This window comes from Erpetoichthys calabaricus, chromosome 17 (assembly GCF_900747795.2).
Source record: "Erpetoichthys calabaricus chromosome 17, fErpCal1.3, whole genome shotgun sequence".
NCBI lineage: Eukaryota > Metazoa > Chordata > Cladistia > Polypteriformes > Polypteridae > Erpetoichthys > Erpetoichthys calabaricus.
The window spans coordinates 79,530,201-79,553,565 of NC_041410.2; the positions used below are offsets into that span (position 1 = coordinate 79,530,201).

The 23,365-nt window shown below is 38.5% G+C and overlaps 1 protein-coding gene across 9 annotated transcripts in view; it reads left to right on the forward strand.

Annotated features, from left to right (window-relative positions):
• Positions 1–20,227, forward strand: part of pou2f2a (POU class 2 homeobox 2a) — a 173,811-nt gene extending 153,584 nt beyond the window's left edge. For 6 of the 9 annotated variants that reach the window (XM_051920889.1, XM_051920892.1, XM_051920895.1 and 3 more), the window contains 9 exons: positions 1,535–1,629; positions 2,287–2,451; positions 2,535–2,676; positions 3,110–3,258; positions 8,866–9,054; positions 13,008–13,056; positions 13,538–13,691; positions 18,223–18,296; positions 18,546–20,227. In XM_051920889.1, the coding sequence (XP_051776849.1) occupies positions 1,535–1,629; positions 2,287–2,451; positions 2,535–2,676; positions 3,110–3,258; positions 8,866–9,054; positions 13,008–13,056; positions 13,538–13,691; positions 18,223–18,296; positions 18,546–18,889 (1,361 nt within the window). In that variant the 3' untranslated portion in view covers positions 18,890–20,227. The remainder of the gene's footprint in view (positions 1–1,534; positions 1,630–2,286; positions 2,452–2,534; positions 2,677–3,109; positions 3,259–8,865; positions 9,055–13,007; positions 13,057–13,537; positions 13,692–18,222; positions 18,297–18,545) is intronic. The other 3 variants (XM_051920890.1, XM_051920893.1, XM_051920896.1) reach the window with 2 other exon arrangements.
• Positions 20,228–23,365: the final 3,138 nt, after the last annotated feature.

Here is a 23,365-nt window from a genome sequence, read left to right on the forward strand (position 1 = left end):
AGTTTTATAAGGGCATGTAATAGCTAAAGTTGTCTTTTTAAAATTTAAATTGTGTAAGTGGGTTAGTTCGTTTTTATAGGAAAAATAGGTTGGTGCCAAGCTGGACTAGTGGGTAGTACTACTGGGTTTACATTTCATGCCCAGACACTATCTTAATGGAGTCTGCAAGGTCTCACCATGCGGGCTTCCCTCTGGCTCTCCAATTTTCCTCCCACATGCCCAGAGATGTGCATTTTAGGTAAATTGGTCATAAGAAATTGTCCCTGGTGTGGGCCTGAATGTGCAAAGGCAGTGTGTGTGTGTGTACGAGGGTTGTCTGGGTTCCGCGCGGAATTTTATCGTCTGTCGAGTGTCAGCCTGTCGAAACCTGTTCTGCTGTGTAGAGGGATTATTTAAGTGGTTGCATGTTTTTGTTCAGATGTTTTGCTCCCTCTCTTCCTTCAGAATGAACACGAGAAGCAAACAAACTGAGAGTGCGCAGCCGGCGCTAGCGGCGAAGCTCCCGACTCCGTGCGTGCGTGACTTTCGAGTGATGATTTTTTACGACTTTTCTGATGGTTTAATCCGCTCGGTGGAACGCACCATGTTTGCCATCTTTTTCAACATCGATGGCATTGTCACGTCAATTCCGCTGATGGAGAGGAAAACTGTGACCTCTGAGTGGCACACCACTCAGTGCCTGCCTGACGTTTTTTCTGCGATGGCTAGAGGCCGGTCCAAGAACATGCGAAGGCACTTTTTGCATCATGACAATGCGCCAGCCCACACGGCTAATGCGACGAAGCATTTCATTGAAGACAGTGGTGTCAACGTTTTGAACCCGCCACCCTACTCGCCTGATCTTGCACCATGTGACTTTTGGCTCTTCCCGAAGGTGACAGAACCCCTGCGAGGCCATAACTTCGAAACTCGAGAGGAACTGATTGCAGCTGTCAAAGAACAGCTGGACAACCTCCCCAAAGACAGCCTTTCACAAGTGTTTTGCGGCGTGGGTCAGAAGAGCCCAAAAGTGCATTGATGTTGGCGGTGAATACTTGGAAAAAGATTAAAAAGGATCGAAGTACATGAGAAAAATAGAAAAAAAAATCCTTGGCTACTTATTTCGAGTGATTCCGCGCAGAACCCAGACAACCCTCGTATATGAGCGGGCAATGCAATAGACTGACACCCCATTCAGAACTGTTACTATTTCCTGCATTACCTTCAGTGCTCTGTGTGCCAACCGTACTCCCATTAACCCTGAGTTAACCTGAATTGGACTATGTGGATTTTTGTAGTTGTGAAAATGAGACTAGGATAAAATTAAAAAAAACAAAATTCAACTGTCTTATGCACAAATATTAACAACCCATGCCAGGCCTCAGTTGGTAGAGTTGCCAAATTTCTGTATGAACTAGTTTGGCTGCATTCTATAATCTGTTAGGTCTTTGTTGAGGGTTACAATAAGATAATGTGGGCTGTGCTCACTAAACGTCCTGTGTCTTGCCTACTACTACACGTGTATTTTCTAGTTACATTTGTTTTTTTATACCAGCAGGTCTGCTAACAACACCAAATTTAATTTCACTACCTCAGCAGAACCAAGGAGGGCTGCTGTCACCTCCTGCTAGACTTGGCCTCCAAGCACAGGTAAACCAGTATACAACAAAATCAGGTTTCCCAAAATGAGCCAGATTTATGAATGCAGATGAGAAACTGAAGATGAATTACAGCTAGTACATATATGTTATATTAGTAGTAGTCACAAGGAGAAGCAGCCTAACATTAATAATTCATTAATAATAATAATTTATTACATTTATATAGCGCTTTTCTCAGTACTCAAAGCGCTATCCACACAGGGAGGAACCGGGAAGTGAACCCACAAACTTCCACAGTCTCCTTACTGCAAAGCAGCAGCACTACCACTACACCACCTATGAGGACCTTGCACCACTTAGTTTAAGATTTAATCTTGATTAGGTACAGGTTCTAATATTATGCATATTTTCACACTCTTCAATAGTCAGTTTGTTATTGCTTCAAATATATAGTTAGGCACCTTATTTTATGATAATTTTCATAAAAATGTTGCTGCAAGTAGAGAATTTTAACACCGTGCTATTAAAAGAGGAAGTTGAGCTTGACACCACATTGTACCACAAACATGGTGCATGGCATGACACTTCTGAAGATGATGCACTGCCTGTAGAAAAATTGTAAATTATGCGTTTGTGCATTTTTTTTTAAGAAGGTATAACTAAATTGGAAATGATTAACTGGATTGCTTGTGTATTTTGTCATCAGGCAGTAAACAGGGACCCTCATTTACAGTCTTTGCAGCAGCACAGCCAAAGCAGCAAGTGTGTTGAAACATCTGGCACACACCCTGATGAGCCTAGTGACCTGGAGGAGCTGGAACAGTTTGCCCGTACATTCAAACAAAGACGTATCAAGTTGGGCTTCACACAGGTACTCCACATCATCCCTTGCCAGCCTTTCACCTTCTGTAATGAATAGGCTGTGAATCCACCCTTTGCTTTTATTGTTTGCAGGGAGATGTAGGTCTGGCAATGGGCAAGTTGTATGGCAATGATTTCAGCCAGACGACTATCTCACGCTTTGAAGCCCTGAACCTTAGCTTTAAGAATATGTGCAAGCTGAAACCTTTGCTGGAGAAATGGCTGAATGATGCAGGTAGTGACCAGTCAGTCTTCTTTTCTGTTCAACAATGACTGTTCTCTGGCTCAGTTGTGATATGGTGGAACTTTATAAAAATGAGTATGAAATGAGGACAAGAGGTTTCATAAGATTCCTAATATATATTGAATAAATGGCGTATGTACACACTGGACATTGTAGTCTGTAAAACAATTCAAATGACTTTACAGTAACACTTTGTGTTAGATGACTATAATCAGATTTTAATCTTTTTTATGTAGAGAGTGTGGACTCTTGTCATAGTACAGCAACTTTTCAGAATATTAAAAAAATTGTAAATGTAGCTTCATCATGTTCTTCCAGTTGGATGTCACTTTCAGCTTAATCTTGCTTTCAAAATTGCAGACTTGCATTGGATATATCCCTTTACATTTTTTTCTTGATGAGTTTCCTTTTTATTTAATTTTAGAGACCATGTCAATGGATACCACACTCCCCAGTCCCAATCACCTCAACAGCCCCCCTCTAGGCTTTGAAGGCCTGCCTGGTCGCCGCAGGAAGAAACGCACCAGCATTGAGACCAATGTCCGTGTGGCCTTAGAGAGGAGCTTTATTGCGGTAAGCAGACAATCATTCCACAAATTTAGCCAGAAGGTTGATGGTAGTTATTGGCAATGTGGACTCAAAACAGCATTTTTATTACTAGAAGAAATCATCATTGGAAGTTGTGGTGAGAAAATGTATTTATCATACATAGACAAATTGAAAGTGTTTAAAACAAGTGGCACCTTTATTGAAGTAAGGTCACAGCTTTCATATGGTATTTGTACAAAAAAATTGTATTACTTTAATTAATCACAGCACTACCGTTTCCTATTTTTGATTCTGTATTAGACACAACTATTGACTATTTTAATAAATAAATCCAACTTAAAGAAGAGTTCTCTTACACATATGACAATGTAGACTCTAAGTTCCTGACTTCAAGTTGTAATTCCTGTCACAGAGAATTTTTAGCAAGTAACGTTTGTGTAGAAAAAGTAGAGTGTTTCATTGTGCTATGAAGAAACCATTTGGCATCAGGAAGATCAAATTTAAGAAGTAAAACCAATGTCTTTGTAAATTTAATCATATAAAAAGACTATCCTGTAGAATGGGACGCTGTGACCTTAAGTTGGAGTTTAATGCTCTTTTCCACTGAAGTGTCAAACCATGTTCTGCCCAAATGTTTGTTTTTTTTTGTTTAACCACCTTTTGAATATGACAGAGCTGTGTAGAAAGTTGATATATGTTTCATATTGTCCAAGTAAGGTTTAAAAAAGTTGTTTGGTTATAAAGTCCAAATAGAAGGGTGATTTGGAGAAGGTACTGTACATTTCTAGAGGTAGTAGGACACAGTGGCATATTAGTATTGCTCTCTTCTGTCCAATTTTATAAGAAATTCTCCACTCAGCTAGCTCCCCTCTTATTAGCAACATTTACAGAAGCTAGAGACAATCAAATTCTACCTCAAACTTTTCGCCAAGCATTCCTAAACAAAATAAGGACTTATTACAATGTGTATCATACAGACCAATTTCACTTCTGAATAATGAAGTTAAGATACTCTCCAAAGTCCTAGTTAGAAGGATGGAGAAAGTGCTGCATTCGGTAATATCACAAGATCAAACTGGATTTATTAAAGGCAGACACTTAGCTTCCAATCTTCAACGCCTGTTTAATGTAATATATTCACCAGCAAAGTCAAACACCCCAGAGATGATATTATCGTTGGATGCAGAAAAGCATTTGATACGATTGAATGGAACTACCTTTTCACTACATTAGAGAAATTTGGGTTTGGCCCGAACATTTGTGCATGGATCAAACTACTGTATATCCATCCATCCATTTTCCAACCTGCTGAATCCGAGCACAGGGTCACGGGGGTCTGCTGGAGCCAATCCCAGCCAACACAGGGCACAAGGCAGGAACCAATCCCGGGCAGGGTGCCAACCCACCGCAGAACTACTGTATACCAATCCAGAAACTTCAGTTTGTATTAACAATATTTGTTCAGACTACTTTAAACTAGAAAGTGGTACCAGACAAGGTTGCCCCTTGTCACCACTGCTATTTGCAGTCGCCATTGAACCACTGGCAGTTCACTGTTGAAATGCTTATCAGATAAAGGGGATTATCAGAGAAGGATTTGAACAGAAAATTTCTCTATATGCAGATGATATGGTACCCACAAAACACTGCGCCTGCAGTCTTAACAGTACTTACAGAATTTCAAAAGATCTGTTGTCTCAGAATTAATTTGAATAAAAGTGTGCTCTTCCCAGTGAATTCTCAAGCATACAATATTAGATTGGACACCTTCCCTTTTATCATCGCAGATCAGTTTAAATACCATGGGGTAAATATCACAAGTAAACATAAAGCTTTTTATCAACAAAATTTTGCTGTCTTTATGGAAAAATTAAGTAAGACTTGCATAGATGGTCAACCCTTCATCTCACTCTAGCTGGAAGAATTAACATTGTTAAGATGAATATCCTTCCTAAGCTTCTCTTTTTATTTCAAAACATTCCAATATACATCAATAAATAATTTTTTAAGCAATTCAATTCAACCATAATCACATTTATTTGGAACTTAAAACATCCACGTATTCAAAGAGTGACCCTACAAAGACCTGAGGCAGAAGGTGGCATGGCTCTACACAACTTTCAGTTTTATTACTGGGCAGCAAACATACAAGCTATAAAATCCTGGACACAAATAGATGAACATACACAGGCTTGGTGCGCAATAGAAATAAAATCCTGCAGTACTTCTTTATATTCCCTGCTTTGTGCCCCTATTAATGAAAGTTATAGCCGATATACTAACAACCTAATTGTGCTTCACTCACTCAGAATATGGAACCACTGTAGAAAGTATTTTAAGATGGAGAATCTTTTATCTGTGGCACCTCTGCATGAGAACCATCTTTTTCAACCCTCACAAACATATGCAGTTTTTAATATCTGGAAAACATTTGGGATTAAATTACTTAGAGATCTTTATATAGACAACATCTTTGCATCCTATGAACAATTACACTACAAATTTAACTTTCCAGCAACACATTTCTTTCACTGTCTTCAAATTAGAAACTTTGTTAAACAGAACCTGCCCGATTTTCCTCATCTCCCACCTTCCTCTATGCTGGAAAAAATATTGCTCAGTTTCAAGGACTCAGATAGCTTTTCTGCAATATATAAAATAAAACCGTCTAAAATGTTTCCAGGGCAAGATCCAACCTGCGAACGCTGCAATCAAGTTCCAGCCTCACTGGGTCACATGTTCTGGGCCTGCACCAAATTAACATCATTTTGGACCAAAATTTTTAAGTGCCTTTCAGACAGCCTTGGTGTCCCAATCCCACCTAACCCATTAACAGCTGTGTTTGGCGTTCTTCCAGATGGGCTTAAAGTGGAGAAGAACAAACAAACTGTGATTGCCTTTACTACACTATTGGCACGCAGACTTATTTTGGTAAACTAGAAGAATCCTAACTCTCCTCTTTTAAGTCAGTGAGTAACCGATGTTTTATATTATTTGAAATTCTCACTTAGAGGATCTGTGCAGAACTTTTTCAAAACCTGGCAGGATCTAATCAATAATATTTTATAATAAGCTCTTAAAGCACTGAGGAGGCAGATTCTCTTCCCATTTCTTTTACTTCTCCATTTATCTTTATCTGCCTATTAAACTCACCAATTTATTTATTTTTACTAGCTTTAAGTTTTACTCCATTGGCCATGCTGTCTTTCTCAGGGGTGGGGGTTGATTTGTTTTCAATCGTAATTTTTGTAAAAATTGATCTATTTGTATGAAATGATTACAATAAAATCAATAAAATTAAAAAAAAAGTATTGTTCTCTTCACAACTCACAATGCCAAGCTTTGTTCCCGATTGGGATGGTGTTTTTCATCTGACAGTTGCTTTTTATGCTAGAGTGATTCAATTCATGTGCCATTCACCTACAATAGTAGTTTAATAAACAGATATTATAACCATAGTGATGATCATGACAGACATAAAATGCTAAATGAACACCCATCGAGGGATTTGTCATTGACATTGGCAATGCTCAAATAGTAGGTTTAAGCTGTGTTGTTTGTGAATGAGTGAGATATCTGTGTCTTAAATGATAAGAATTAACTGGAGAAAGAAATATTGTAAAAGTACATTACTGGGAGAATTATATAGTAGACCTGAGTTAAACATAACATTCTGAACATGATACGGTAAGATATGCTACAGAAAACATTCACTTTATACTTTTTGATTTTTTGGCTTTCAAGCAAACTGCTTTGATTTTTTTTTGTTCCCTTTAAAATAGTTCATACCAGGTGGATCATTGAACTTGCAGTTTTATTATTCTTTGGTATTTTATTTGCTGGATTTTAATTTAAGGATATCTCTCTGTTATTACTGAACTAAGAGTATGTACCTGTCAACTATCTATTTTTACTTTAGGAGAAACAGCAACATTCATCCATGTATTCATTTTCTGAACCAGCTTCTTTCAATATTGGGTTTTGTGAGGCCATAGGATAGCCTGGTAACACTGAACAAAAGAAAGGATGAAGAATGGATAGGATGCTAGTCCGCCACGGAACACATTCAGCTATGTCAGTCTGACTTATGCTTTGAACATGGAATGAAACCTAAGTACTTGTAGTAGACACCAGTGAATGTGCAAACGTCATGTAGGCAGAACTGCGGACCTGCAAAGTAGCTAGAAGCTGTAGTTGGGTACATTTTGATTGAACACTAAGTTTAAAAATTGTCAGAATAGTGATAAACAATAAAGAATTGCCATTGATAATATGTTTTTAATATACAATCTTGTTTTCTTTTATTCTGTATTACTACAACGCATTACACAAATGCAAATGTTTTATTGTTGATGATTCAGCCACTCAAGTTGGTGGATGCCAAAGGGTGACACTTCAATCGGTCCCACTTAGTACACATCCCCAATTGGTGTGATGCAGAATGGTATACAGTGTTCATAAAGTTTGAGTTAAGATTTTTCCTGACGTAATATTATCCATGTAGTGTTAGACAAGAGCTTTTGTGCAGTAAAGTGCATTTTCATCTGTAAATGTTATCAAGTAGGCTAATCGGTGCTAATGTGCTAACACAGAAATAATGCTATCAATAATTCATCTGTCAAAGTAACTTTACTATTTTAAAGAAAACATTCATGGCCTAACAAATTGAGTTGTCATTTCAAAGAAATTTGTCACTTTTTCGATTTTCAGCTGGGATTCATTTTGTGGAGAACCCACAAATTCTTAAAGTATTTAGGTGGGTATCTTCATAGAACAAATGTTTTCATAAACAGTCCAAAAATATGGTGCTTTATGGCAAGGTGATACTAAATTGTATCAATGGGAGTGTATGTGAAAGTTTGCCCTACAATAAACTGGCATATTGTCCATTTTTGATTCCTGTATTGATACCAAAGTACTTGCTGGCTTCCCCTTACCATCTTAATACATAATTCGCCTGCCTCCTCACTCACTCACTCACTCACGTCCGTCCAAAGCCGAATGTGCAGTCGCCTTCTGCGCACGTCCGAAGTCGAATGTGCAGTCGCCTTCTGCGCACGTCCAAAAAACCTTACGAGAGCAGCATCCAACCCCAACATCATGGCAGGCGGCGGATATACGGTCGCAAAAATTCAAAGAGAAAGGCGACTTCGATTAAACCTCTAGACGCCTGAAAGGCGATTTCAACTACAGCTCGAGGCCTAATTACGTATTCTGATTCAATTACGCATTCATTGAATACACCTATATCAGGTTTGTGGTGCTTATACTTATTACTATTCCATATTGTACTGGAACATTGATCATTCAATATTATACTATAGGCCTGGAAAATTCATCAACTAACAGTACAAGCCTGTACAGTAATGAATAAAGTGGACTACAATCATTACAAAACAACTTCTTCGTTACTTATCATTTGTTCTTCATACACTGCTGACACAAACTCGTGCCCGTTTCATCTTACGTTGTCAAAATGAGCTCTTTGTCTATATATATATAAAAAAGCAGAGCTAGACAGACAATGAGTGGTGGATTGGTATATAAACAGCATTGTCTTTTTAATTGTCGGGATTCTCACCAAAAAGTCCATCTATGATAGACTTGGTCTTCTTCTTTTCATCTTTTCAGAACCAGAAGCCTACCTCAGAGGAGATCCTGCTTATTGCTGAGCAGCTGAACATGGAGAAGGAGGTGATACGGGTTTGGTTCTGTAACCGGAGACAAAAAGAAAAGCGCATCAACCCAGCTAGTACAACACCACCATTGCCCAGCCAGCAATCGACTCCACATAAAGCCCCCAGTTACAGCCCACATTTGGTATGTATTATCAACTCACTCTATCATCTGATAAGGTCTAGCTAACTTATTTTGTATGTTTTACTTTTTTTGACGCACTACAGCAGTTTTGGAGGTTGTTTGGAGTAACATGAGTCAAGTATTACTCAAATTAGGTTTAAACAAATGTATTATGACAAAAGTAAATAATTAAAACAGGCCTGTGTTGTGTTACTGAAAGGGTTCTGTTTCTTTGTATTTGTCTTAAATTAATCTGCAGGAACCGGAAAAAATAGAAATGGAAAATATATATTTTCACCTTTGCTACAGCACTATACAATATACTTTCAGGATCCAGCAATACAAAATTGTGTTTAATCCTGTATATCATATGATATGTATTGGTAAATATGACAGGCTATGTGCATAGTGTTTATTACCTACATAAGCCTTAATTATTATCATATTTTTTATCAAAAATATAAACTGTACCTGTTTTGAAATAAACACCATACAAATCACATCAAACGTTAATGACCTTTTCTGGCTAGAACTGCTGAACTAATCAACATTTTTTCTCACTAGTATTGCAAAACATTTATTCCCTTTTGATATTCTCTCCATGCTGTGTATACACTTGCAGTGGCCTATGCGAAAATGTTCTCAACAAGGTTGCTTAAATCAATCTTTTTTTCTACTCTTATTCTTTTTTATTGCAAAAGCATTCCCAAAACAGCTTTTAAGGCAGTAAAAACAATTGTTACTGGTATTAAGAATTAACCAGTGTGATGAACATTAGTAAAATAGAATATACAGTGATCCCCCGCTATATCGCGGTTCAGCTATCGTGCCCCCGCTATATCGCAGATTTTTCTGTGGAACATATATAATTTTATACATACATTGTACACTACGGTAGACAAAGAGTTTCGCGTTACAGTACCCAGATGACTTCTTACAAGGCCCGTTATTGGCTGAAAGAGAAGACTCAATCCATCAGAGCAGGATTTTCATTCTCTTGGGCTCTGATTGGCTGCTGCTAACGTGGTGTAATCTCGCAACAATGGCAAGCGTGAGTCCCTGACGCATCTCAGTTCTCTGCGTATCGCGTACCTTGCTTCTGGTCCAATTGTTGTTAGCAAACTTTTTGTGAAGTTTTCGTTTTGTTTTAAGCCCTACGATGGCTCCCAAGCGTCCTGCATCTTCTAAGCCTTCTGGTAGTAGTGAGCCTAAGTGCCAGAGGAAGACCTTGACCATTCAGGAGAAGGTAAAACTCCTGGATATGCTTTGGAAAGGAAATTGTTACGTAGACGTCGCTCGCCATGACAAGTTTACATGTGTTTAAAGCGTGTGGGACGGATATTTTAAGGCTTAAACTATAAAAAAATGTTTATTTATATGGTCTTTCTATATCTATATCGCTGATGGTTCTGGGACGTAACTTCCGCAGTAGGCGGGGGATCACTGTACTATATACAATTCAGACAACAGAATAAAAGGAATGGCCAAAAACAGGTTTAGAAGAGGAAAAAAAGTGTTGGAGTAGGATCTCATTTAAGTATTCGGTATGAAGTACGTCAAGAAAAGTTAATCAATTGGCCCTCAATTATGCTGCACATTTAACTACCAGTTTCTTCAGGGTGATGCTCTGAGTCAGGGATGGTGTTGATCACCTATACATTTATTATAGATTATTTAGCTAGTAACCGTAATGAGATGACATCCTGTAAGCACTCAAAATTGCCTTAGGGTGTGGTCTTAATGAAACGGTAAAAGATGAACAATAGTGAGATTGTTTACTTTTTGAATACGTATTTAAAAAAAAAAGAAGCACAGATCATCATAAAATATGAAGTTAAGAGCATGGCAAAGTCATAGTCAGAAACTACAAAAAGTCCAAGTATTCAAAGAAACTCACAAACATAGGGTGTGGGTTTATCACACTGAAATGTGGTTACAGTTGTCACAAAACCTGCTTCTTAGTTTGTCATAATAACCACAGCCAAACAACAGTAGACACGGTTGTCTAAAGGACACAAAGGCAGTAAGAGGATATGATTGATGACAGTAAATCCTCCGGTACCAAGAAAACTCTCCTAACTTTGAGACCACGTCCACAATACTATGTTTTCATTTAATAACGGAGTTTTTGAACTTAAATGATCCACATTCACACTAGCTTTTTCACATTATTTACCAAAGTATCCCTTTCCACACTAAAACTACCAAAAACACATATAACATAGATGTTTGCCTACAGTGAGCATATGCACTTTGGCAGGAAATTACTTGAAGGAATGGTATGATGCCAGCCGCGGGAATTGTCACAGGACTGTAGGGACCTGTAACTGTAGAAGGCCTTTAGCGCATGTCTAATTTAATATTATTTATTGTATCAGTAAGGTGCTGCTGGAGTATGTGAGTTTCCCCTTGGGATTAATAAAGTATCTATCTATCTATCTATCTATCTATCTATCTATCTATCTATCTATCTATCTATCTATCTATCTATCTATCTATCATATTGTGCCCTTCATATCTATCTATCTATCTATCTATCTATCTATCTATCTATCTATCTATCTATCTATCTATCTATCTATCATATTGTGCCTTTCATATCTATCTATCTATCTATCTATCTATCTATCTATCTATCTATCTATCTATCATATTGTGCCTTTCATATCTATCTATCTATCTATCTATCTATCTATCTATCTATCTATCTATCTATCTATCTATCTATCTATCATATTGTGCCTTTCATATCTATCTATCTATCTATCATATTGTGCCTTTCATATCTATCTATCTATCTATCTATCTATCTATCATATTGTGCCTTTCATATCTATCTATCTATCTATCTATCTATCTATCTATCTATCTATCTATCTATCATATTGTGCCTTTCATATCTATCTATCTATCTATCTATCTATCATATTGTGCCCTTCATATCTATCTATCTATCTATCTATCTATCTATCTATCTATCTATCTATCTATCTATCTATCTATCTATCTATCTACAGCATTCAAGTTGTACAAAACACAATTTACATTCATATAAGTAAGCAGCACAACAAGTGCCATAGGAAGCAATTCTTCCACGTCTGCTATGTTGGAATATAGTTTTCTTCCATTAAGAGCGAGCCATTAAGGAATGCAAAGTTGTAATTAGCAGGATCCAATCAGAGTAGGGCTAGGGTAATAAGCACAACCAATCAGAGCACAATTAGAGTCTGCATTTTTGCCTATCCACATTGCAATGCCGAGAAGGCATTTTCAAGTGCTGGGTAGTATTTCTAAAATTCTCCATTATCAGGAGGTAAAATGCCAGGGTAGTGTGCACGAAAGGAGAAAACAGAGACTAACGCCTGCATTTTTAAACAAAAAACATAGTAGTGTGAACGTAGCACAAGTATGACCGTCAGCCTTATCATGGACTCTAACTTTGGTTCACTCAACATGAATGAGATCTATCCAAGTCACTGTGAATGTGCCATCTCAGTCTATCTTATAGCTAGAATGCAAATAACTGAGTTGTGAACCCTGGTGTTTCTCTGTCCCAAGGCAGATACTAAGGAACAGCACCCTTCCTTAGGCTGAGTTTGCCTTTTTTAACATGTTACCTTGTAGGAATACTCATGCTCCTTAGTCTACTGACTGAATTTCAAGGGTATACCATGAAATTAAAACTGCAACAAATTGTAAATATAATCTTGCTAGTTAATGTATTTAAATTGTACAAACAATACATTTTAACTATCCTTGGGTTCTGAAAAAAAGACGAGACAATACTGTATTTTAACACTTACCTTAAGACATGTTGCGAATGGACAAAATCCCCGCAGACAGGTTGCACTTCATGGTTGTGTGGACGTGGTCACATTGTCTCAAGCCTGTCAGTCTGAGACCACTTTTACTGTTTAACCTGCCACTGTGATAAGATTCTGAAGAGGTTTTGGTTGACTCTTTGTTTCATTTAGATCACTAGTCAAGGACTATCCCAGGCCATCAGCAGCCTTAGCACAGCAGGTAAGATATTCAGTCATCTGTTAAAATGCTTATTTTATATATTTTTCACATGACATTTAGTTTTCATTGTGACTTGTGCTATGCAGTGGCATTTCTGTAAAAACACAAAGCTATGTGTTCATTAAGTACTAATCTGTTATGAAACCTGCTTGTGTTGATCAAACCAAAGCTTTTATGCAGATTGCATAACCTAATAAAAGTTTCAGACATAAAAAAAGAAAACGTGTTTTTGAAAGGATAGCTGTTGAATCTTTTGTTAATGGTCCTTGTTTATATCGATGAAATACTGCCTCCCTATCATTCAGTACAATTACTAATTACACAGTAAATGACTTGTATGGTGCAACAAAGCTCATAGACAAAGGTAATCTGTCATTCTGCGGTTTTGCTTGTTTTTTTTTTATCTTCAGTTGGAATTTTAACAATGCAGAACATACAAATTATTTAGTAACCCTAACCCATCTTTTCTTCTATTTCTCAGTGACAACAATGTCTTCAGGAGTGGGCCCATTGACACCCGCTCCAATTAATTCCACTCCATCACCTGTAAGTCCACCCACTAATAGTAACAGCACAAGCAGCAGCCCCCAAAGCCACACACCCCTTGGACTGCCTGGACTCAACCCAAACACAGGGTGAGTAGCAGATTGGCCTGGCAGATCAGCAAGCTGCCAACACCATGAGAATGAAGTGTTTGATCACACATTTGCTGTCGAGTGTATCAATGAGAGATCGCATGTAGCCGCTGATGTTCTTAATTGAATTTCCAAGAACGCTTTCTTTTTTTTTAATTAGCTCTACTTTTAAAATGGACCTTGAAGTTTAAAACATAATAATCAAGACTAATCTAGCAAGGATTTTACATTAGCTGAGGACATTTTTGAAGTTCTATAATGCAGTATTACATAAATGCATTCAAAAATAACCTCCTGGCTTTTACTATTAATGTTGAATTAGTAAATAAATTTAAATGATCATTTTTAATTTTTTACTTTTCCCTCTTAAAACTCATGTTTGATATTTATTTATGTATCTAGTTCTGACTCAGGTCATTAACTAGAGCCTAGTTTGACAATTTCTGTGGATTTTAAACATATTTAAAATATAAAAAAATGTTCAATATTTCTTTTAAGCTTGATGTACTTGTTTATATCTATATTATATTCTTGCTAACCAATTGTTCTAAATCAGTTTTCTTAAAAGCTGGACTGAACCTCTCATCATTTGCACTCCCCACCTTCCTTTATTTTAAATGGTAACGCAGTGTGTTATTAACCATGTGTGTATAAATATATATGTATACATATAGACAGCGAACCATATTAGATAGATAGATAGATAGATAGATAGATAGATAGATAGATAGATAGATAGATAGATAGATAGATAGAACAGAACAGAAGAACACTATATAATAGATAGATAGATAGATAGATAGATAGATAGATAGATAGATAGATAGATAGATAGATAGATAGATAGATAGATAGATAGATAGATAGAACAGAACAGAAGAACACTATATAATAGATAGATAGATAGATAGATAGATAGATAGATAGATAGATAGATAGATAGATAGATAGAACAGAAGAACACTATATAATAGATAGATAGAACAGAAGAACACTATATAATAGATAGATAGATAGATAGATAGATAGATAGATAGATAGATAGATAGATAGATAGATAGATAGATAGATAGATAGATAGATAGATAGATAGATAGATAGATAGATAGATAGATAGAAACATCTGACTTAGCAGTCACAGTCTTAGTGAGTTATTATGCAGGCATATTGCTTGTCAGTAGAAAAGATAATTGAGAATTTAATTATATTTATATAAATGTATGTAATTATATATTATATATATATACTGTATATATACTAGGGGCGGCACGGTGGCGCAGTGGTAGACCTGGGTTTGCTTCCCGGGTCCTCCCTGTGTGGAGTTTGCATGTTCTCCCCGTGTCTGCGTGGGTTTCCTCCCACAGTCCAAAGACATGCAGGTTAGGTGCATTGGTGATTCTAAATTGACCTGGGTGTGTGTGCTTGGTGTGTGTGTGTGTGCCCTGTGGTGGGCTGGCACCCTGCCCAGGGTTTGTTCCTGCCTTGCGCCCTGAGCTGGCTGGGATTGGCTCCAGCAGACCCCATGACCCTGTGTTAGGATATAGCGGGTTGGACAATGACTGACTGACTGACTGTATATATACTATATGTTTTTAGATAGATAGATAGATAGATAGATAGATAGATAGATACTTATACAGTCATACACGGAGCTGCTGAAAATTTTATATAGTATAGTATGTATGTATGTATATATGTACATATATATATATATATATGTAGGTAACCACCCATACAATCAGATTGTGACACAGACTACGAATGCCGTGAATATATACAGTGGTGTGAAAAACTATTTGCCCCCTTCCTGATTTCTTATTCTTTTGCATGTTTGTCACACAAAATGTTTCTGATCATCAAACACATTTAACCATTAGTCAAATATAACACAAGTAAACACAAAATGCAGTTTTTAAATGATGGTTTTTATTATTTAGGGAGAAAAAAAATCCAAACCTACATGGCCCTGTGTGAAAAAGTAATTGCCCCCTTGTTAAAAAATAACCTAACTGTGGTGTATCACACCTGAGTTCAATTTCCGTAGCCACCCCCAGGCCTGATTACTGCCACACCTGTTTCAATCAAGAAATCACTTAAATAGGAGCTGCCTGACACAGAGAAGTAGACCAAAAGCACCTCAAAAGCTAGACATCATGCCAAGATCCAAAGAAATTCAGGAACAAATGAGAACAGAAGTAATTGAGATCTATCAGTCTGGTAAAGGTTATAAAGCCATTTCTAAAGCTTTGGGACTCCAGCGAACCACAGTGAGAGCCATTATCCACAAATGGCAAAAACATGGAACAGTGGTGAACCTTCCCAGGAGTGGCCGGCCGACCAAAATTACCCCAAGAGCGCAGAGACGACTCATCCGAGAGGTCACAAAAGACCCCAGGACAACGTCTAAAGAACTGCAGGCCTCACTTGCCTCAACTAAGGTCAGTGTTCACGACTCCACCATAAGAAAGAGACTGGGCAAAAACGGCCTGCATGGCAGATTTCCAAGACGCAAACCACTGTTAAGCAAAAAAGAACATTAGGGCTCGTCTCAATTTTGCTAAGAAACATCTCAATGATTGCCAAGACTTTTGGGAAAATACCTTGTGGACTGATGAGTCAAAAGTTGAACTTTTTAGAAGGCAAATGTCCCGTTACATCTGGCGTAAAAGGAACACAGCATTTCAGAAAAAGAACATCATACCAACAGTAAAATATGGTGGTGGTAGTGTGATGGTCTGGGGTTGTTTTGCTGCTTCAGGACCTGGAAGGCTTGCTGTGATAGATGGAACCATGAATTCTACTGTCTACCAAAAAATCCTGAAGGAGAATGTCCGGCCATCTGTTCGTCAACTCAAGCTGAAGCGATCTTGGGTGCTGCAACAGGACAATGACCCAAAACACACCAGCAAATGCACCTCTGAATGGCTGAAGAAAAACAAAATGAAGACTTTGGAGTGGCCTAGTCAAAGTCCTGACCTGAATCCAATTGAGATGCTATGGCATGACCTTAAAAAGGCGGTTCATGCTAGAAAACCCTCAAATAAAGCTGAATTACAACAATTTTGCAAAGATGAGTGGGCCAAAATTCCTCCAGAGCGCTGTAAAAGACTCATTGCAAGTTATCGCAAACGCTTGATTGCAGTTATTGCTGCTAAGGGTGGCCCAACCAGTTATTAGGTTCAGGGGGCAATTACTTTTTCACACAGGGCTATGTAGGTTTGGATTTTTTTTTCTCCCTAAATAATAAAAACCACCATTTACAAACTGCATTTTGTGTTTACTTGTGTTATATTTGACTAATGGTTAAATGTGTTTGATGATCAGAAACATTTTGTGTGACGAACATGCAAAAGAATAAGAAATCAGGAAGGGGGCAAATAGTTTTTCACACCACTGTATATATATATATCACATTGTTAGTTCTGAATTGCAATCTGATTATTTAGGTGGTTACCTACCAGGTAACGCTTGTGGTTGGTCTGCAAGTCAGCTAACATCTGCCACAGCCTCCCAGCTGCCAGAAGCAGATCATAGATATGTGATACAGTATCTGGCAAACAGTACAAACAGTACACGACACGTGTTTTACCCTTATTGAGGCTTGTCAGGTGTTTGCACTTTTGAATCTTTTACTCTGATCTTCACCCTGTTAAATAAGTGAACCAACCACCGTGACTCAGTGTCAGAGGCTTCGCTTCAAGTGCTGATGTCAGAGGTTCAATCCATGTAAGGGGATGCAAAAGTACACCTGATGAACCCCAATAAGGGTGAAATACGTGTCATGTACTCTTTGTATTATTTGGCAGTAACTGTATCACACACACACTATATATATATAATATATAATATTTTTCCCTCTAGTACAGGGCTGTGATGAGCTAGAACCAACCCAGGCTGCATCTTACCCATACTTATCATACACCTATACTAAAAGACACGTACTGTATATCAATTACTACCCGGGCCAGTACTATACCCACTGATGATAGTGTTAGTGAAAATATGTTATTTAAAATAGTTCATCATCCTTGGTATAAGTAACATCCAAGGTGTATATTCGTTCCATATTTTGATCAATATCATCATTGCGCTGTTAACGCTGACCTTTTGTTCCACACCACAGACGGGTTTTTCTTTGTGGAAAGCCTTTTTGTTAGTTTGTGTTGTGGTGCCAACCTGTGGCAGGAAATGGAATAACAGTCTTTTGCTGGAAAAGTGAAACTTCCCCCTGCAGAAGAAAAATTGCCTAACAATATTACACACGATAAGCAGTAAGAGCATTAATATTCTGTCAAGTCTTAGTGAGATCCTGCATATGTGTACCTATATATATTGACAAAAAAAAAATAGGAATAGAAATTAATCTTGAGTTATCTTTCAAAATAATCAAGATTAAATACATTTTATGAACAAGAACCTGAAATAAAAAATGAATGCTTTTAAAAGGTGAAATAAATAAAACCAGTTGGCATTGTTAACTTGTATTGGAGTACTGCTTTAAGTGTCCTTGTATGTGTTGCTTTACTTACAGGAGTTCATTGTTGGGGGTGAATGCAGGAATTAACCAAGCCCTCATGGCTAACAACCCTCTGGCCACTATCCAAGGTTTGTGGAAATCCATGGTGGCATCTCCCATTTCACCTCCTCCTAGCCCTGTCTGTGAGACCATTCTGTCATATCCAGACACATAGCATATACAGTACAGTTTACACATGTCTCCCTGCTGCTGCTTGGCTGTGTTTGTATTCTGTATGCGTATTTCATCTCCCTTTTCATTTTTGTAGGTGTTCCATGCATTTGTTCTCACACCCTTATAAATCCACCTAATTTTTTTTTTTCTTTTCCCCCAAACAGCCCTGGCGGCAACTGGTGGCCAACTGCCCATTACCAGCCTTGATGCAAGTGGCAACCTGGTCATAGGCACTGCTGCAGGGGGTAGTTCTGGCACACAGAGTATTGTGACCTCACCTTTGTTCCTGAATCATGGAGGACTGCCTTTGCTGGGCTCAAACACAGGTGTTGGATTGGTCTCCGTTGCTGCCAAAGCCGCTGCTGCAACTCTTCCTGCTGCTGCCTCCAACTTGAGCTCCTCCTCTTCCTGTTCAGGCTCCTCCTCTTCTTCTTCCTCTTCCAGCAGCAGCAGCGAATCAGCACAGAGTCCTCCTATGCTGGGTCTGGGAGGGGCTAAGCCAGAGTGATGGAGCTCCAGGCCCCCTTTTCCAAGCCCTGTCCAATCCTTTCCTCCCTTTAACCCAGCACCCTCAAGGTGTGTGCAAGGTGAGGGAGGATGGGACCAACATGGTAGGAGCTAAGAATTCTGGGAGAAAACAAACAAACAAAAAAAAAAAACCAAACCTCGTTTTATCATTTACAAAGAAAGACGCAGAAGATTCCAAAATGGAAAAAACAAAAAATAATAATATTGCTGTTAGCAAGAGGACTAGAAAACCAAGGAGAAAAAAAAACACAGGCGGAAATTTCACACCAAAAAACAGCTTTACCCAAAGGTTCTGTACATAGTCAACCCGACGCCAGAGGAAAAACTTTAGCGGATTCTTTTCTCTTTTCTTTTCTTTTTTTTTTTTGTTTTGTTTTGTTTATAGAAATTCTGTTTGAATTTTTTTAATATATATTGTACAAGTTGAGGAAAGCTGAGCCGTTTGAGGTTAGACCTCCTATTTTTTTATATTTTTCTATACTTTAAAAAATGTTTATTCTTTTTTATTATTTTGATAGTTCTGTTGAGTATCATGTTTAAAAAAAGGTTAAATGTAAAGGAATTCCTAAAGTTCAAAAGTTTTATTTAATTTCTTTAATTTATTCATCTTTTTTATTTTTTATTATTATTTTTTTTTTACTTTTATTTTGCTTAAAATATCCCAACGACGGGGGAAAAAAAAAAACCAAACCAAGATTTTGCTGCACTTGGCTTCTGTACTTGTTCTTACTTTAAATAGTGCCTGCTGCATCAGGACTCAATCAACCACCACCAGAAGACGTGTCAGCGCCTAGAAATGTGTGTGTGAACAAGGCTGGGATGCTGGAATGGCTATCTTCTCTCTCTGTTCAATGAATACCTCACAGTGTTACCTTTCAGAAGCCAGCAACATTTATAAATATATATAGCAGTCTTACGATACATATATATATATATTTATATATATATATATATATAAATCACCAAGGGAGGCAGTTTCTTTCAAAGAGCAAAGACAAAGTACCTGCATTTTTAAGAAGATTTGCCTCTCTGCTTCTTAGAGCTTTACTTGGCTTCTTGAAGAGACAAACTACAGAAAAAGCCCCGAGTTTTTATCTGCGGATTTGTTTGATTGCTGTATTGTACCACTGTTTTTGTTGCTTTCTGAGTGTTATTTAATTTCATGTCCTCTTTGAATACCAAAGCTTTCTTCAAACACAGAGAAAGAAGCATCGTGCCATAACAATGATGGAGAAGAACAAAAAAGAGACAGCTTCACACAAAACAGTGAATTATGGGAGTACTGCAAAAAAAAATAAAAAGCCAAACCAAAACAAAATGATTCAAAAAACCAAAAACAGCAAACCAAAAATGTCAAAAGAGAAGTGGATCTTCAACTCTTGACTTTGCTTTCATTCCTCGACAGGAATATTTATTGACCTCACAATTTCTTCAGATGTTGCTTTGTTTAGTTGTGCTAGATATCAGGTGGTTGGAAATACTGTGAAACCTAGCTTTTGATTTTAGATTTATGAAAAGAAGCAAACTTAAGGACTGTAAAACCTAAAAGCTTTAGAGGCCTGCACTCTGCTGAGGCCGGATTTGATTGTTTCAAGAGGGGTTTGGTCTAAGGAGAGAACTTCTCCCTACCCCTTCTCAACCAGCCGGAAAAGCAAAGCAGGTTGCTTTGAAACGAAACAAAAAAAAAAATTTTAAAAAAAAAAGGGGGAAAATGAATACTAACTTCTCAACATAACTTTAGACGGAATGTAACTGTTAGTGCTTACTTAGTTTTTATAGAAAGAATCTATGTTCTTCTGCTTATTGCTAATGTAAAAAAAAAAAAGATAATGACTTGATTTTAGACCAAAAATTTAACTATCTCTCGATTTTTCTAACGAAGTGGTGAGGCAAAATAAGGGAGAAGTGCTGATAAGGGACTCGGCATCTGTTTGCTGAAACACAGAGCCCTGGGCTGGGAAAGTGCTTTGCTTTAAAGGACTTGAAATGTTCTTCCAACTCCAGAACACCATGCTTGCCTAACTCCAAGGTCAACAGCCCCCCTCCCCGTCGAAATCACAAGTGAAATAAGTAAGTTGGTCAAATGACCGCATTCTTTCTATTGAATGCTCCTTTGTCTATTAAAAGTCTCGTTTTTTTTTAAAAAAAACGCCTTTCCGAGATGAGCCACTGCTTGTCTGGCTGCTCTCAACTGATGTGTGAGCTCCACTCGCAGTTTTTGCAGCAGCACGGCTGAGACTTTCCGATTCAGGCTGGCAAGAAAGAGGGGAAGAAACAGAATCAAGCAATGTAAAGTGGACAGCAGCCACGCATGCTGAGGTACCAAAAAACAAATACGTAAACAGTATGAATAACTCTCTTTAACTTCCTTAACACAACAAAGCGCCTACCATTGACTAGGCTTGACTTCTGTTTACAAAATGAAAAGCTTTAAACAGCTATAAAACCAAAAATATGCCTGTTGATGAGACCTTGATGAGAAAAGCCTGGCGGCTTTGTTTCCAAAAGCCTTCTCCAATGCCCACCATGGAAAGTGTGAGAGAGAGAGATGGTCCATCATATACCTCATGTACCTTGATGACAAACCAAATAGTAGAAATGCTTTAAAATGGGACGCAGGGTGGCGCTGAGCGGCCAGGTGGCGAATTCCAGCAAGGTGTGGGGTTGCAGGATCCAGGCTGTGAACATCCAGGACAGGTTACTGCGCTGAGTAGGATCCAGCAGTGTCCTAGCATTAGGCTGGAATCCTCTAATCTATCAGAGGACACACTCGTCTCAGCCGTAGCAATGAGTGAAAAGAGCCGAAAACCAGTAGCATTACCAGAAGTACATTTCTACTCCTGGCTGTCACGTGGAATTAAAGAAACAAGTGATAGCAACAGTCTGGGTCCTTGCATCCTCACGTTTTTTTTGTTTGAAACAACCCCCTCTGCGGTTTAACTGGGTCGCAATCACCACACAGCTATGCTATAGGGCTTCCCTCAGACCTGAAGAAAAAACGCAAACATTGTATCGTCTGTAGAGAACCGGAGAGAGCAGCCGAAATCTCACCAAAGTTCACCGTTTTTTTGTTTTGTTTTCTTTTCAATTTTTGAAAACAAGCAAATTTTGCTCAGGAACTAACGAGTCTGGGTGCAGGCCTAGATTGAACGTTACGATCAAGTGATACTGTGCCAGGGTGGCTTTAACTACGTATTGTTCAGTGAGAGGATGTGGGCCTGACTGAGCCGAGCCAAGTGCGCCAATGCGGTGCAGCGCCCCTCGTAGAACTGGCAGCAGTGCTGGCCTGAACGACTCCGTTCTCAGTGTGTTGTGGTCATCAGAGAGCAGGCAAATCAAGGGTAACAACAGCCTGAGCAACCTTTGCTATAAAGTGATTCGAAGTTAAAATTCGTTTTTGTAGATTTTCAATTTTCACAAGCTGTTTGCGGTGAACTGGGACTGATAATAATCTGGTACAGTATTATTTACAGACACGCTAGTAGTGTTGTTAATCCATATTGGTTTTTGTTTTTTTTATCAACAACCAAAGACTAGCTGAGGAGAACTGTGGCAGTTTTAAGACGTGTGTATGAGCCCCGGTTTCAACAGACAGGACGTCACCATCTGGGCTCCTGCCTTTTGGAAGCTCGCTAAGGGGCAATTCATTATGTGGGTTGTGGGGGCTGGCCTGCTTCAGGGAACCTCACACAGAGGGGTGGCTCAGATAAGACCACCGAGCAACATGGCTGGCTGCACTGTGCTGCCGGATTACTTCAATTGGCCTTCCTACAGTACATGATCTCAAGCGTCGGGTGGTTCGATGGTAAACTGTTGTTAAAGAGAGTGCAGGATACTTGCAAAGGGAAAGAGTTGAGGTCTCTGCCATACAGTAGCGGACTCTGGGGGGCTATTCTGATTCCAGTAATACGCCTGAGGTTCAGTGGAGGGAAAACAAGACGCTTGCATGTGCTGCTATTTCAGGGTGGAGTGAAGAACCAGGAGCACGATACCCTTTGACAGCCTGGGGTCCACGGGGTGGGTCCCTTTTGACGTACACGTGTATGCACTGTACGCTGAGGAGACATCCAAGCAATCGGAGCTCAGCTCGATTTTGTGCAGGCCTTTCTGGATTCTGGTTCATGGCTTGTATCTATCAGTTATTTCAAGTTTAGACTACGGCACAGAATTTGAGGAAACGATTTCAGATATTTGTATGAAAGCAGTTTGTATTTCTACCGGCTTGACATTATTACAGAATAGCACAATCAAGATGTATACTTGCTCCATACGAGCACAAAACCCCTTTCTCTCTTATTGTTCCCTCCCTGGCTAATCAGTACAGTAAAGAAAGACAAAGATGATGATACACTGCACTGTGGACCTCCAAGGCACACCAGGATCATCGCCAGGCAGGAGGTCACAAAAAAAGCGCGTCCCTGTGCAATTAGCTCAGGAAGATCTGGATGCGGGGAAG